At 34.3% G+C, this 15,975-nt stretch overlaps 1 protein-coding gene across 1 annotated transcript in view; it reads right to left on the bottom strand.

Annotated features, from left to right (window-relative positions):
• LOC111514362 (matrix metalloproteinase-2) overlaps positions 1 to 15,975 on the bottom strand; it is a 346,057-nt gene that overhangs the window by 47,424 nt on the left and 282,658 nt on the right. Inside the window, exon 4 of the mRNA XM_074184801.1 lies at positions 1,182 to 1,324. Coding sequence (XP_074040902.1) covers positions 1,182 to 1,324 — 143 coding nt within the window. The remainder of the gene's footprint in view (positions 1 to 1,181; positions 1,325 to 15,975) is intronic.

The following is a 15,975-nucleotide window of genomic DNA, read 5'->3' as shown; positions in this document are numbered from 1 at the left end:
AGACGGGGCTTCGCCTCACAATACTGTAATTGTCATCAATTTTTTGGAAACAAATTTTGGTAACAAGTCAATAACCAATCAAGGACCCAACCGTTGGCCGGCCAGGTCACCGGACCTAACGCCTACGGACTTTTACCTCCGGGAAAGGTTGAGCTATTGAACTATATGATTCGGCAAAAAACGTTCACAAAAGGTGTCGTCTGTGTGTAGGAGAAGCTGGTAGACATTTCGAACACCTCTGAAGAAATATATTTCATTGTTTGTTCTTCATCATTATTATTATTATCATTATTGTTGAAGTTTCATTTTCTTCGCTTTGTCCAAAGCCTAAGTACTTGGTCCAAGTGTGCGTTTCAAAGTCTACAGTCTACATAAACAAACCTAAAAGACCTGTATTTCAGAAATGACTTTAGCAAAACTTCAATTGTGCTACATTTTTGGAAAGGTTATTTTAAGCTCTATTGAAATATTCAGGGATATAAAGGTATTTCATAAAACACATGTTTTCCAGCAATAACTTGATATCTCATTTAAACAAATGTGTTTACACTATTGAATTGTACATAAAAAGTGTTTTGAAAATGTTTTCATAGATACAAGAAAATTTTGACGGGAAAAAGGTTACAGCAACTTTTTGAAAATGCACATTTTCGAAAAACATGCTGTAACTCAGAAACAATGGTTGATATGCGGTTTTCACCATTAAGTTTGCCTCAGTTTTCATCTACCTAGTTCGAAAACAGTTTCCCTTCAAAACTGTCCAATTTGGTTGACTCTGTACTCGTGAGAAATTGTCATTACTAGCTGGAATTCATTCTCACGAGTACTGGCCACATTTATTGCTCATTGAATAGTATTTGTACAATAATTATATAAGAAAGTGATGTTTCAAATGTGGTTTGCTGTTATTTCAAAAGTGGGGTTGCACTTCTGAAAGGCAGTTTTCTGAAAAATGGCTGAGAAATAAGAAATAACCTCAAGATTGCTTGTGATATCCAATTTTTATTGAATAACCCACTCGGTAGCATATTGGCATATTAACAATTGTATTACCTACGAAGATGAGAAAAAATTTATACCTAAATTTGGATATACTTTCAAACGAGTCGAATAAAAATCATGGGGCGTATCCATTTTAACCGAAAAAAGTTTGAAATGATTTTTAGAATATGAAAACGTACCTTCTTCTGAGTTTGGATCTGTAGTCCAATACTCATCGGCATCGAAGTGGATTTCCACACTAGTTTTGAGTCCCGTTGGAAAAAAGGCATGGGCCAATATTGTCCCCCTTCCATCGAATGGAAAATTGTCACGGTGGTCCCCTCTGAAAAAAAAAAACTTTGATTAAGCTATCCCCAGCAATAATACAACGCAAAAGAAAAAAATGTCTGTCGTGTAAAGACACGCCCGAAGGAGCCATTATATGGCGAAACACGTGTTGCGTTTTTGTAAAATCGTTTAGTGAAAGTCTCACAATAAATTGTTTTTTGAATCCGTTAGAACAAATAACTACATATAGAAAAGATCAACGACAAATTTACTATTTGGACGAGACTTGATATGACACTCACGACACAGATACGAAAGGGTGGACTGATGGTTCGAGAATGTGTACGCCTAACATGTCTGCAAACAATGGATCGCGACTAATCAATGTGCATTGTGGAGGAAATAAAGGATGGGATCCGAATTCTTTGAAATTATGTGGGAAAAAACTTGAGGACTGCAAAGTTGACTATCATAAGAACATGGGAGCTAATATTTGCAAGGAATGGCTTGACAATACATTGAATTCAAATTTGGATGCGAATAGTGTAATAGTTCTTGACAACGCTTCCTATCATTCGCGACAGCTCATCAAAGTACCGAATAAAACTCGAGGAAAGATGAAATACGAAGTTTTTAATGGATAACAATCTGTATTTTGAAGATTACTATACCAGGAATTGAGAAATCCTCTTTGCTATTCGTTGACGTTTCGTAAAATTTTTATTACGTTTTTTGAGAAAGAAATATTAACACGAGATTTGCAGAGAAAATATATAAATCACCTTAGTGAAAACTTCTACACAAATGCAAAAGTATATACTGCTCTATTCAAAAACCATATCAAAAATATATTGAGAATTTGGCAAACAAAATATTAAAAATAAAATTTTAAGACAAGTTTATTTAAAAAACATTTCACACACAATTTGATTAATTTCAGTATCTATTAGGATCCTAATTGAAGTGCTTAATTTACGTCCTATTTCATCTGGTTGATTTTTATAGCTTTCTTATTGGCCAAACTATCCCGATGAAAGTCGTAAAGAACCTATTCGAGGAACTAATGGCAGCGCAAATCTATAGACTTGTTTGATTATTGAATAACGATTTGCAAACACCTCCAAGAAATAAATTGATTCAATATATTATTCAATGTTCCAACTAATGTAAGAAATGAGAATTGTTATTAAGAGTGTTATGTAATAGATGACCGATATTTTACAGGACGATTCCTCAGTTATTTATAAAGTAAAAAGTTTATATAAACGTCCGCAAGACCTTCATTTTTGAGATATTTTGTGTTGAAAATTAACTTTTATTTTGGTTTTCCGTGAATTGACTTTAGGATAATGTCGATATTTGGAGAAAACTGCTATTTGGGGACTTCTGAAAGTGATGAATTCAAATTTGGCTTCAGTTAGACACTAAATTGTAGAGGGTGCCACCTACAGGCCTTGGTTTCTTTTGGGAAGTCACAACTTCATTGTGCATGTATGTAATACATTTTCTAGAAGAAAAATCGATTCCTCTGTTGTGATATGTTTGTCAAAAGTCGCTACAAACAGCCGTTTTCGAGATAATTCAATCAACTCTTGATTCGTGAACTCTTTGAAAATAAATCAAGTAGACTGGTTACTTTATTCCAAGGTTTGTATTTGTTTTGTTTTCGTGCTCTCATGCCAAAAATAATGTCTTGAGGCATAATTAAATAGTTTTATTTGTTATTAGTGTGAATATTTATTTGAGAGTGGTACTTAATAATAATGATAATAATAAACTGCAGAAAAACAGCGCTAACGTTGAACATTTCTCATTTTCTGGTATAACATTATTTCCTTTGTATGTTATAAACGCAGAAAACAAAATCGAACATAAAACCAGGTCAGTCTAGGATCTAGTATCACTGCCATATATTTAACCTTCCATGACTTTTTAATCTTCACCTCACAGTCACAGAGGGCCTAGTTTCTCCATTTTGGTCTTTTTGGTACATTTTACTACAGTTGATGGATTTATGATGAGCTCTCCCTCCTGCACCCATCTTATTTATAATATTCATGGCCTCTTCAATGCGTTCCCTAATCGTATATTCGCCCTGGACTAAGATGACTGAGTCGTCCGCAAACTCTAGTACTTTATATACATTACGGTTCGTCTATTACGAGGTTCATCAACAGGGGGACAAGATTCCAATGAGATGTTCCTTGCTACCTTAATACAATTATTTTCACCGTAATGGTCGTATGTACTAATTTCTTTGTAAGCAAGCAGTCTTATCCACCTGCATAATTGATTCTAAGGTTTACTAATCTTTTTACCTCGTCCTACATCAGATCATCATAGTCCAAGATCCCAGGGCCATCAGGGTCCCGTATTTTCTGACGAAGGAAATGTGGACGATTGAGTACTATTAGTATGTACTATAAGAACGCATGCCTATCTGCTAGCTTGCTTAGAAGGCCAATTTTTAGGTATTAGCAGGGGAGCTCACGATGCAAAATGGGGATTTACTCGAGCGTCATTGAGACATATTAGGTTGCAAAGCTTAGATGATGAGAAGAAAGAAATGTTATACAGGGTGATTCAAAAGTACTTTGACAAACTTCAGGAGGTGATTCCTCACAATATTCTAATAAGAATTGTTCAAATAAATAAATGTCTTGAAACGCTTTGTTTCCAAGATACAGGATGTTGAAGTTTTATTTTTATTTTCGTTTTTTTCAAATAACTTTTGAAATACTGAACTTAATTAAACGAAACTTGGTAATAGGAGGTTTTTGAAGTGTCGAATTCGAACCTGATGTTCTTTGTATTTCAACGACCTATAAAATAGTCATCTCTCGGAGGAATCAGTCCAGTCATCACCCGAAGACGATTGTAGATACCAACAATCGAAACGTCGTGAACTAACGTGATTTGGAATCTCTACATTTTTTTTATTTTTTTATTATTTTCTTTTTTCATTCCTTTAATTTTTTTTTATTCAATTATTATATTTTTACTTGTAGGTTATTTCACTATCATTTCATTTCAGGTTTATTGTTGCTTATTATAATTGTTATTTTCAACTATTCTTTTTTAATTATTCTTTTTTTTACTTGTTTCAGGGATTTTAAATCATTTTATATAGTAGACAATGGAAGTCCGAACTAGTGAAATTCTGATGTTCTTATTGCTCTTACTCGTAGGGGGCGCCACCTACACGTCTTTTTCTTTTTTAAAGATTCATAACTTTTTTGAACGTACTTCTAGCACATTTTTCAGTAAAAAAAATCGATTCCTCTATCATATCTACGTAAATGAGCCACCCTTGTTACTAGTCGCTGTAAGCAACCGTTTTCTAAATATTTGGACTTGAAAACTTCAAGTCGATTATTTGATAATCGATGCATGTTGAAGTTATTACGAATATTTTGCTTTTTTCACAAGAATGCTTTGGAAATGAATTTGACGTTTTAGTCGTTTGAAGAGGTCATTACTGTTGGGTACGTTCCTTTATGACATCCTTGAGCGAAATAGTTATTTTTGTATCAAGGGTGCATAATCAGTATTTGTTTTAATAAAATTTGCAAGAAATGTCAACATTTTATTTCAGGAAATTTTGAATATGTAGAATAAACTAAAATAAACGAAACTAAATTGTATTCAAATAAATTGTTGGAAGTGTCCACCTTCAGCGAAGATACAGGCAGTCAGTCGTCTAGTCATTGAATCTCGTACCCGCTCAAAAATTATTGTTTCACAGGCGTCTACTATTCGGTTTCTTAGATCTTCCTCGTTCACTACTGGAGTCTTATAAACTAGTGACACCAAATGTCCCCGAAAATGAAAATCTATCGGGTTTAGATCTGGGGACCTTGGTGCCCACGCTTGGTTAGGTTCTTCTACACCCCTACCGATCCATCAATTCGGATAGACTGTATTAAGGAATTCCCTGGCTACAACGCTAAAATGGGCCGGAGCCCCATCATGCATAAACCACATGCGGATACGAATTACTAATGGTACATTCTGAAGTAGTCCCGGCAATTCATTTTCTAAAAAGTGTCTGTAAGTTGCGTCATTCAGTCGAAGCGGAAGAAAGAAAGGACCAATCAAGTAATTATCAATTATTGCCGCCCATACATTTACAGAAAATTGATACTGATAATGCTTTTCACTAGCTGCGTGCGGATTTTCGAGAGCCCAAACATGGTTGTTATGAAAGTTTGTGATAGCATTTCGGGAGAAGTTTGCCTCGTCCGTGAAGAGTACATATCTTAAATATTGAGGATTTCCAGCCAATTTTCTCAAAAACCATTGACACATAGTAATGCGTTGAGGAAAGTCTCGTGGCAAAAGAGCTTGTACCCTTTGAATATGGTATGGATAAAACTGTTGATCGTGGATAATTCTCCAGACTGTGGACTGAGTAGAATTGACAGCTTCAGCAATTACTCTTGTGCTTGTTTCTGGATTCTCCTCGAGAGCGTTCAAAACAGCTTCTTCCAATTCTGGGGTTCGGACTGCTCGTGGTCTTCCAATAATATCAGCTGCCCTCTTAAAGCTACCTGTTTCTGCCAAACGACGGTGGAGACTAGCAAATGTTGGAGCTGAAGGCAGTACTCGATTAGGAAATCGCTCCTGGTAAATACGTCTTGCTTTGCGCGCATTGCCATCCGCAAGGCCATAAACGAAATACATATCGGCTAAATGAGGATCATTATTTAAATAATCCATTTTTTCAAAATAAGTGTTTTTTACTTCTACTTACGGAAACTTCAACAAAACCTCTAACTGTCACAAAATATGTAATTACCAAAACTACTCACAAACGTCAAATTTATTTCCAAAGGAATCTTGTGAAAAATGCAAAATATTCGTAATAACTTCAACATGCATCGATTATGAAATAATCGACTTGAAGTTTTCAAGTCCAAATATTTAGAAAACGGTTGCTTACAGCGACTAGTAATAAGGGTAGCTTATTTACGTAGATATGATAGAGGAATCGATTTTTTTACTGAAAAATGAGCTAGAAGTACGCTCAAAAAAGTTATGAATCTTTAAAAAAGAAAAAGACGTGTAGGTGGCGCCCCCTACGAGTAAGAGCAATAAGAACATCAGGTTCGAATTCGACACCTCAAAAACCTCCTATTACCAAGTTTCGTTTAATCAAGTTCAGTATTTCAAAAGTTATTTGAAAAAAACGAAAATAAAAATGAAACTTCAACATCCTGTATCTTGGAAACGAAGCGTTTCCGGACATTTATTTATTTGAACAATTCATATTAGAATGATTTGAAAGGGTTATATAGAATATTAGAATATTGTGAGGAATCACCTCCTGAAGTTTGTCAAAGTACTTTTGAATCACCCTGTATAATATATACCTTTTCATCGGTGGGGGAAAAGCTATAGATTTTTAAATATGTAAAAAAATACTGTTGCATGCACATACTCGAGCGCGTCAGATATTGATAGCATCAATGTCCTACGTATTTTTAATAATGTTGGTATGTTATTCTGATCGTTTGCATGATGTGAGTTGTACGTAAGGGTTAAAAGTGAAAAGAAAAAAAAATTTAATCGAGCGCGTCAGATTTTCTAAGGTGGTGTTAAGTGCAACAGAAAAAAAGCTGTCATTCAATAATCTGACGATTTCGATCTGACGCAAACTCTGCCTGTGAAAGAGGTAACCAACTGCATATCCGAAATTTGCCCAATTCCTCGTATAAGGAAAGAAATCTTTCACGTACAGTCAGTGGGTATACTTGAAGACTGGCTATAAATCAAATCATCTAAAAGAACAATTCGTTCAGGCCAGTCTCAACACCCTACACAGTAGGTTAATGGACTGACACCTATCAGAAAACAACTACTCCCCTGGCTAATACCACGAAGGGCGTTGGATTATATCCGACAGGTGTCAGTGCAGGATTCTTCACAGAAGTTATTCCTGCATATGCTGTGTTGGCGATACAACTGCCGCAATAGATTTTCAATTATTGAGAAAACTACGGGTTTCCGTCATTTCAAAACAAAAAAACATTTCAATTATCCTGAACGCAATTTGAAATGAATAGCAAAAATAAATCCATCTTGATTTTTTCTTATTATAGAAATGTTACCGGAAAATGGGTCACCGGTAACAATCTGAAGTACATTATTCCGTGAGCTACAAAATCAAAGTTATTTGAAAAAAATGCATAATAATAATCGAAAATAGCTATAATATATTCCGTTCATGAAAAGTATTCAATAATATAATTTATTTGTATTGAAAATACTCGAATACAACTCACTGAAGTCTTATTAAAATCACTTAGCTACCTTACTCGTCAACAGTACGTCTGCTCTATACCGGGTGTCCCACATTTTATGTGACAGGCAATATATGGTTTGTTGAAGGAGATACACAAAAATGTTTCATACAAAAGTTTTAGGAGTTCATGAGAGCTATATTTTGATATAATTTTTAAATAAACAGGGTGTTTGGTGTAGGTGCTACAGACCGAAATTCCATGTTTTAAAATAGAATGCCCTGTATATCATTACATATTCAGATGCTACGTTTAATTCTGATATCATTTCATGTTTGGTTTTTGAAATTCGGTTACGCCGGTTACGCCTCAAATATAAAGTTTCAAAAAAATTTATTTACTCGTACACGAATCCAGTCTATATCTTTTATTGAAGTGAACTAGACTACTACTGAATACAAACCATTATTTTCACCTCTACGATACGATATCGATATCAGTTGAATATAATATTGAAATTCTTGAGAATGTGACTAACTTGAGGGTGAATTGCTTTATATTGCACAATTTCATCAAGTAGCTCATGCTTGTTGATGCCATAGTAACAAATGTTGTTGAATTGTATCTACTTGTCAGTTCGATTCAGTGATTCTTTGCAAAACAGTAACTGTGTTCTTTGTGCGAAAACTCCAGTATGCCTTTCGCGTTTAGTCCAAGTGATTGCATTGATATGTTATTAATTTTTGGGGAATGTCAGAAAAACTGCCGTCAAGCACAACGTCTATACCAAGAACGTTTTCCAGACAGACCCATTCCCTCTCGAATGACTTTTTCGAGAGTTGTAGAAAAATTGCGAACTGGGTCATTTCCTTCTACTATAAAGCATCGTCATCATACGAGATCTGTTAGAACTGAAGATTTAGAGATCAATGTGTTAGCTTATATTATTATTCATCCACATGTTTCTATCCGTACTCTTGCAGAAGAAGTCGGTGTGAGTAAATCTAATGTACAGAGAATTCTGAAAGAAAATAAATACCACCCATTCAAAATTCAGTTGGTACAAGGTTTGAAACCCACGGACTTTGAACGACGACTTGAATTCATTGCTTGTATTCAGGTAATATTACATGAAAGTCCTAACATATTCAGTCAAATTTTGTGGAGCGATGAATCGCGATTCCACAATAATGGAGTTGTGAATCGACATAACAGTCACTATTGGTCTCAAGAAAATCCCCACTGGGTCCGCGAAAGTAATTTTCAAACTACTTGGGGTATTAATGTATGGTATGGATTGTTCAATGGCCGCATCATAGGCCCTTACTTTTTCAATGAAAATCTCAATGGATTGCGATATTTACATTTTCTAGAAAATGATTTGGTGGCAACAAGATGGTGCTCCTCCTCACAATTCACAGGTTGTTACTGAATATCTGGATAGAACGTACCCAAATAGATGGATTGGTAATAAGGGTCCAATTCGGTGGCCGGCTCGTTCCCCAGATTTATCACCGCTTGATTTTTTCCTATGGGGTTATTTAAAAGATATTGTTTTCACTACTCCCCCTTTGAATGTGGATGATCTGAAAATGAAAATTCGACTAGCGTGCAGTGATATTACGCTTGATATTATAAGAGCGACTTGTACGAGAGAAGTGATTCGACGTTTCGAAGCCTGTATAATATCTAATGGGCATTACTTTGAACAATTTTTATGACTTATTTCTAGGTACCTACCATTCTTATGAAATGATTTATCAAGTTATATTATTTACATTGTTATTAATTAAAGATTTGTTTTCGAATACACCTCTTTCAATTTCGCAATTGTTTCATATTCAAAATGATTCCTGACTGAATTCCACAATTCAAAATTGAAACCATTACTTCGAACACCCAAAATTTTGACCAATTTTCATGTGATCTGATGCAGAGAGAATAATTGTATGAGATATTTTAAAAATAATAGTCGTTCTCAAGACTTTACATTTTAAGCAATAACTCAACAACGCCGTAACCGAATTTCAAAAACCAAACATGAATTGATATCAGAATTTAACGTAGCATCTGAATATGTAATGATATACAGGGCGTTCTATTTAAAAAAATGTAATTTTGGTCTGTAGCACCTACACCAAACACCCTATATATTTAAAAATTATATCAAAATATAGCTCTCATGAACTCCTAAAACTTTTGTATGAAACATTTTTGTATATCTCCTTCAACAAACCAGATATTGCCTGTCACATAAAATGTGGGACACCCGGTATAGTGGTCCACTGAACGACTGACTGTTTACTATGTCGTTGGTCGTTGCCGAAAGCATTATAAGGTTGATGTGTTTGCAATAGGGCTCTTTTGCTTCAAGGATATATACAGTTGACGTATGGTAATGAAAAGGCACATTATATTTTGTATATTTGTTATTTTATGGCGAAAATCAAAAAGTTCCGTAATAACGTACTACCCCGTAATAATGTACTTCTACCTTATTACCTGATACTCAAAAATTGGCCGTCTAAGCAAGCTAGCAGATAGGCATGCGTTCTTATAGTCTGCGTTCTTATAGTCTGCGTTCCTATAGCCTGCGTTCTTATAGTCTGCGTTCTTTTAGTCTGCGTTCTTATAGTCTGCATTCTTAGTCTTTTTTTATAGTACATACTAATAGTATTCAATCGTCCACATTTCCTTTGGCAGAAAATACGGGACCCTGGTGGCCTTGGGATCTTACTCTATCAGACTTTTTCATCGAAAACCACGAAAATATTTCTTAAACCGGAGCTGACAAGTAATCGTGCATGTCCCATTGAAAGTTCCCGCTATCCCCTTTAAAATGTCACACGGGTAACTTCCCTTGCAGTGCATCAAATAAAATAATGAAAAGGGGACATGTCTTCAGACTGGTGTAGTGTACTTTGACTTGAAGTGGAAAAGGCTCATTAGCAGACAAATTGTTTAAGTCATATTTTCCCCGCGGGGTAATTCAAATAGACACAAGTGGAGTGTTGAAAACCTGTATGTAAATATTTATGATGGCATCGGAAGGGTGGCTCTATCTGCAGAGCAATATTTTCAGAAATAATTTGTTGATTATTTTTTTAGGCGTATGAAAGTATGATATTTTCATTCAGCAATAGAACACGGGTATACAATTGAATATTTGAAATTGGGAAATAATAATAATAACATAATAATAATATGTTTATTTACCAGCAATAGAAAGAGTATCCAATACATCATCTGCAATTTCATATAGAATACAAAAAAAGAAAAACAATCATTTAAATGGAATGTTCTAGATATGGGTAATAAACATCGAGAGAACCCATTAAAACCCTAAGGTTGTGCATGGGAATTCTTTACTTATTGTGTTACCAAATAATCTTCGAACAGTATTTCAGTGTGAGTATTTACAATATTTATAGAATTCTGGACCTGAGAAAAAGTAAATGACAATGAGAGGAGAATCGAAAATTCAGTTCATTTCTAAAGCGATGAAAGTAGGAAAATTTGTTTGTTATCAATTATATTCAATATGATTTCATGATCTACATTGAGGAGATACTTTTTGAATATATTTTTATTAGTGGTATCGAGTTGACTTTCATTAGCTTATTTTTATGCATATCGTCTAAAAAGTTATAGAATTTATTTGCCAAGAAACTGAAACAACGTTGTCCCACAGATTGTTTTTTTTTTACAATATTTTTTATTTTATTTTATTATATTTTATTATGTATTATGTATAACGATGAATCACTTTTTTCAATTTTCTTCTCCTGAGGATGCTAACTTTGTTGACGAAACGCGCGTCGATTGCAAAAAAAAATATCAGTTTGGTGTTAGGGCAATTGATCTCGGAAAAAGTTATTATATATATATATATATATATATATATATATATATATATATATATATATATATATATATATATATATATACGTATATGTATATATATATATGTATACGTATATGTATATATATATATGTATATGTATACATATATATATATATATATATATATATATATATATATATATATATATATATATATATATATAAATCAAGAATGAAATAATTCGCGGACAGAACACTCAACAACAACACAACACAACTTCTAACTGGAACCACAAATGTGCGGTTGGCTTCTGTTGTTGACTCCATGCGTATGTGTTGTTTCTTGCTTTCGGCAAAGAAGTGTTGCCCATCTTTACACTTGGCTGCACCACGCTGATGAGGCCAATAGCCAGAAACACGTGTCTGCGGTTTGCCTCCCTTTTTTTTCTTTGAGTGTTGTGTCCACGAATTATTTCATTCTTGATTTGTCTTGATTCAAGTCTAGTTGAAAAAACCAGACATCACCAGAATATGGCAAATGAGACTATGCCTTATGGGGAGAAAATACACAGAACACGGAGCGAAACCCGAGAAAACAGCTCATCATTCTTTATCCGTGAGAATGCATGATAAACGATATTATTATTATTATCATTATTATTCTGCACGACCTTTCTATTTTTCGCATCAAGCTTTCCCAAAGAAATGATTTGGAACAGAAAAATTCACTCTGTGTCAAGTGTAATGCCCAGATTCAATTCTTTGGTACCATTGATTAGGAATCATTCAACCAATCAATTTGAATAATTGAAAACTTTGTTTTGAACAGAATATTGATGAATGATTGAAGACTATATGGGGTAAGAAATTGCACTCATATATTTGAGTTGAAAAAAAAAAGAGAAAATGTAAGCTATGAGGTATGATACTTTCAAAACAAACCAAATAAAAATACAGAACATACGAAGTTTTACCTAAAAAAAGATTTGAATAAAATATGTTTTATCGACTCAGTGAATAGAGGCAACATTTCTTGTCAATATGCAGTTATTCTATGAATAACTGGATATTGCCGTGGCTTCGTCCGCGTAGAATTTAGTTTGTCACATTACATTTCGTGACAGACCATTTAAAACTAATAGTTACAATAATTTTTCATTAACCCAAAGCTTCAGGTTACGAACTTCAAAACTGACGATATTCAATACAAACTGTGAACCACTATTTTTCTCTCTTGAGGGTGGAAATTCTTTTTTCCCTTTTTTGATGATTATTTACGCTATACAATGAACCTACCTGCATATTTCAAGGTTCTAGGTTCAGTAGCTTCGACTGTACGTCAATATAAGGGCGTACAACAGCTAGTCATTTATATTTTCACTTTGAGAACACAGTTACTAAAAAAAAATATGCTAACTGCACCATATTAATGATTGTATCTGTATGTTTGACAATTCATTTGTATGTCTACATCATATAAAAGATCTTATTTGTAAAAATTTCATATCTCCCTATCATTCCTTAGGCACAGACTTGATCTTCTGTAGGGTTTCCATTTGATTTTTATCCACCCTCTTATCTGAACAAATACAGTTGTTTTTTATTCGAAATAAATTACAATTATTATCAATTTCTGTATCTCAGTAAAATATGTAGGGTTTTAAAATTCATTCTGTGATCATCAGCTAAAGCTCAAGAATTAGCATTTCGTCTACAGTGGCTCTTGTGTGAAGTAATGCGACTACTGAGAAGTTAAGATGTCTACTCTATACAGGTTGGGCCATTGAAAACTTGACATGGAGGTTTTGGATACTAATCTTGCAAATCCGAAAAAACGCTCAGACGGTTCGATTTTTATTGGGAGGGAGACAGTTTCTTTCCCCATTTACAGCGTCGTCACTTCAACCCCGGAGCAGAGGGGTTGAAGTGACGACCCTTGGAATTTTAATAGGGAATAGGAGGCGAGTCACATATCGTTTGAAAGATCTTGGAATTCTCTGAACACTGGTGTACATATTTTTGAATTTGGACGTATTTAAAAGAGTTCTTTTTGAAAATTAACTTTTTCAATATTGTTAATAGGAACAAATTGTAGGCCACTGCTCAGTTGGAATGTATTTGGAACTCTTTTATTTGTTTCTTACGCTACTTTTTTGTTGATTTTTTAGTTCTCTGATAAGAGGATTATTACAATTGAGAAATGGTTGAAAATGCAGTTTCTATCTCTCATTTTTATGTTAGAAGTGATATCTACATTATTACTAGTAGTGAGTGGCGTAAAGTGTTGCTAAAGAAACAATAGTTTACACAACTGCAGAGAGGGTTGAGTGATTAAACTGTACTATGAAAATAGACGTTGTGCTGCGAGAGCCGCTGAACTGTTCAATCAAAAAAAAGGGAAGAATGTGTCGCGACAGTATGTTTTCGATTCAATTGCAACTGGATTTGTAGCAAATAAAAAATGGCAAATCAAACCACCAGTAACAAATGAGGCGACACAACTGGCAATTCTGGGCCATGTTGAGCTTGACCATACTTTAAGTACAAGAAAGTTAGTATTTGTTTCTGGAGTGTCACTAACTAGCATTCGGCGTATTTTGAAAACCCACAAAATGCATCCTTACAAGATTAAATTAACGCAAGAAATAAATGATGACGATTTTGACCGACGCTTGCAATTTTGCGACTTGGTTAGTGAACAACCGGTGGTATATCCACATTTCGTTATCAACATTTGCTTCAGTGATGAATGCTCTTTTTTTCTAAATGGCACAGTGCATACTCAACTTCCACAAAAATTTACTGTATGGGCTGGAATTTTTGGTGACCGTATTGGTGGCCCATTGTTTTTAGAAGGCAATTTAAATGGACAAATGTATCTGGAGCTTCTGAAATATACTATCAATTCCCTTCTCACTGATATTATTGAAAATGACCACAATTATCACTATCGAATGGCCACCACGATCACCAAACCTTCCGCCGTTAGATTTCTTTCTGTGGGGTCATTTGAAAGGCAGAATTTACTGTACTCCTCCTGCATCACTCGAAGATTTACGGCAACGAATCACGAATTAATGTCGCCAAATCACTCCAGAAATGCTCCACAGTGCTCGAGAACGTTTCCAGCAGAATCTCTATTATTGCATGAAAGCTGGATGTGCCCATTTTGAGCATATGCTAACATGAGAATAAAGTAATACATACATGTATACCAGTGAGGATGACAGTGTTCCATGTAAGTGCAATTTGTTACCATTCATATAAAGTAGAACTCATGTGAATGATATCTGATTTTATTCCACAACGAATGTTTGAAATACAAACTGAGTAAAGAAAAGTATACTCCACAACGAATGTTTGAAATACAAACTAAGTAAAGAAAGGTATTTTCTGTATATTTCAGTGTTCATATAAAAGTATTTGTTTCGAAAGATTTTTGTTCTTTCGTGTAATTCAATGTTTATATGAAAGTAGCTGGTTCAGGAGGACTTTCTTTCAGTTTGTGTCTGAAAGTTACTTCTTTGCATGATCTACACATCCATGTATAGAGTTACTCATTTTCAAATTGATTACTCCCTTCCTCTCTTTGGAAGATTCCCTCATCTTTTTTTGTATCAAGATGGAGTAGTAGAAAGCCAAAAACTTTCCCAAAAATTAATCACTCCTAAAAATATAACCCCTTCAATTCAAATCAGATTCCTCTTGGCTGGGAGTAAATCAAATAGCTGAGTGAAGGTCATTACGATGTCATTGATGACATAAACAGATCAGGCTTATTCCGTGACATTAAAAATCGTAATTCATGAATGAATTGTGTGTATTTTCTATAATGTTATCCAATTTGGTACTGAAGAGCCTTAGGGCAAGTGTCTTACGGCGAAACATCGATGTGTACCAGTGAGGATGACAGTGTTCCATGTAAGTGCAATTTGTTACAATTCATTTAAAATAGAACTCATGTGAATGATATCTGATTTTAATCCACAACGAATGTTTGAAATACAAACTGAGTAAAGAAAAGTATCGTCTGTATAATTCAGTGTTCATATAGAAGTATTTGTTTCAAGAGGTCTTTCTTTCAGTTTGTTTCTGAAAGATACTTCTTTGCATGATTTATACATCCATGTATAGAGTTACTTATTTTCAAATTGATTACTTCCTTCCTCTCTTTGGAAGATTTCCTCATCTTTTTTTGTATCAAGATGGAGTAGTAGAAAGCCAAAAACTTTCTTTCCCAAAGATTCCAAGATCTTTCAAACGATGTGCGACTCGCCCCCAGTTCCCTATCAAAATTCCAAGGGTTATTTACCCCTCTCCTCCGGGGTTGAAGCGACGATGTTGTAAATGGGGAAAAAACTGCCCCCTCCCAATAAAAATCGACCTGTCTAAGCGTTTTTTCGGATTTGCAAGATTAGTACCCGAAACCTCTATGTCAAATTTTCAATGGCCCACCCTTTATATGTTTTAGAAAAACCCATACAAGAAAGTCCTTATAATAAATTCGATTTTTGTTTATTTAAAATTGGAACTTTGAATTCACTGTACAATTTGAATATACCAAGGTGATATATGTCTTGGAAATTATAAAATCATTATTTTGGAACACATTATTTAATTT

The sequence above is a fragment of the Leptinotarsa decemlineata genome, unplaced genomic scaffold, assembly GCF_025532065.1.
Source record: "Leptinotarsa decemlineata unplaced genomic scaffold, Ldec_3_MD MMD2_tig00026358_RagTag_RagTag, whole genome shotgun sequence".
Taxonomy (NCBI): Eukaryota; Metazoa; Arthropoda; class Insecta; order Coleoptera; family Chrysomelidae; genus Leptinotarsa; species Leptinotarsa decemlineata.
Note: the sequence above shows the minus strand (reverse complement) of the source record. Positions and strands in the feature narration are given on the sequence as shown.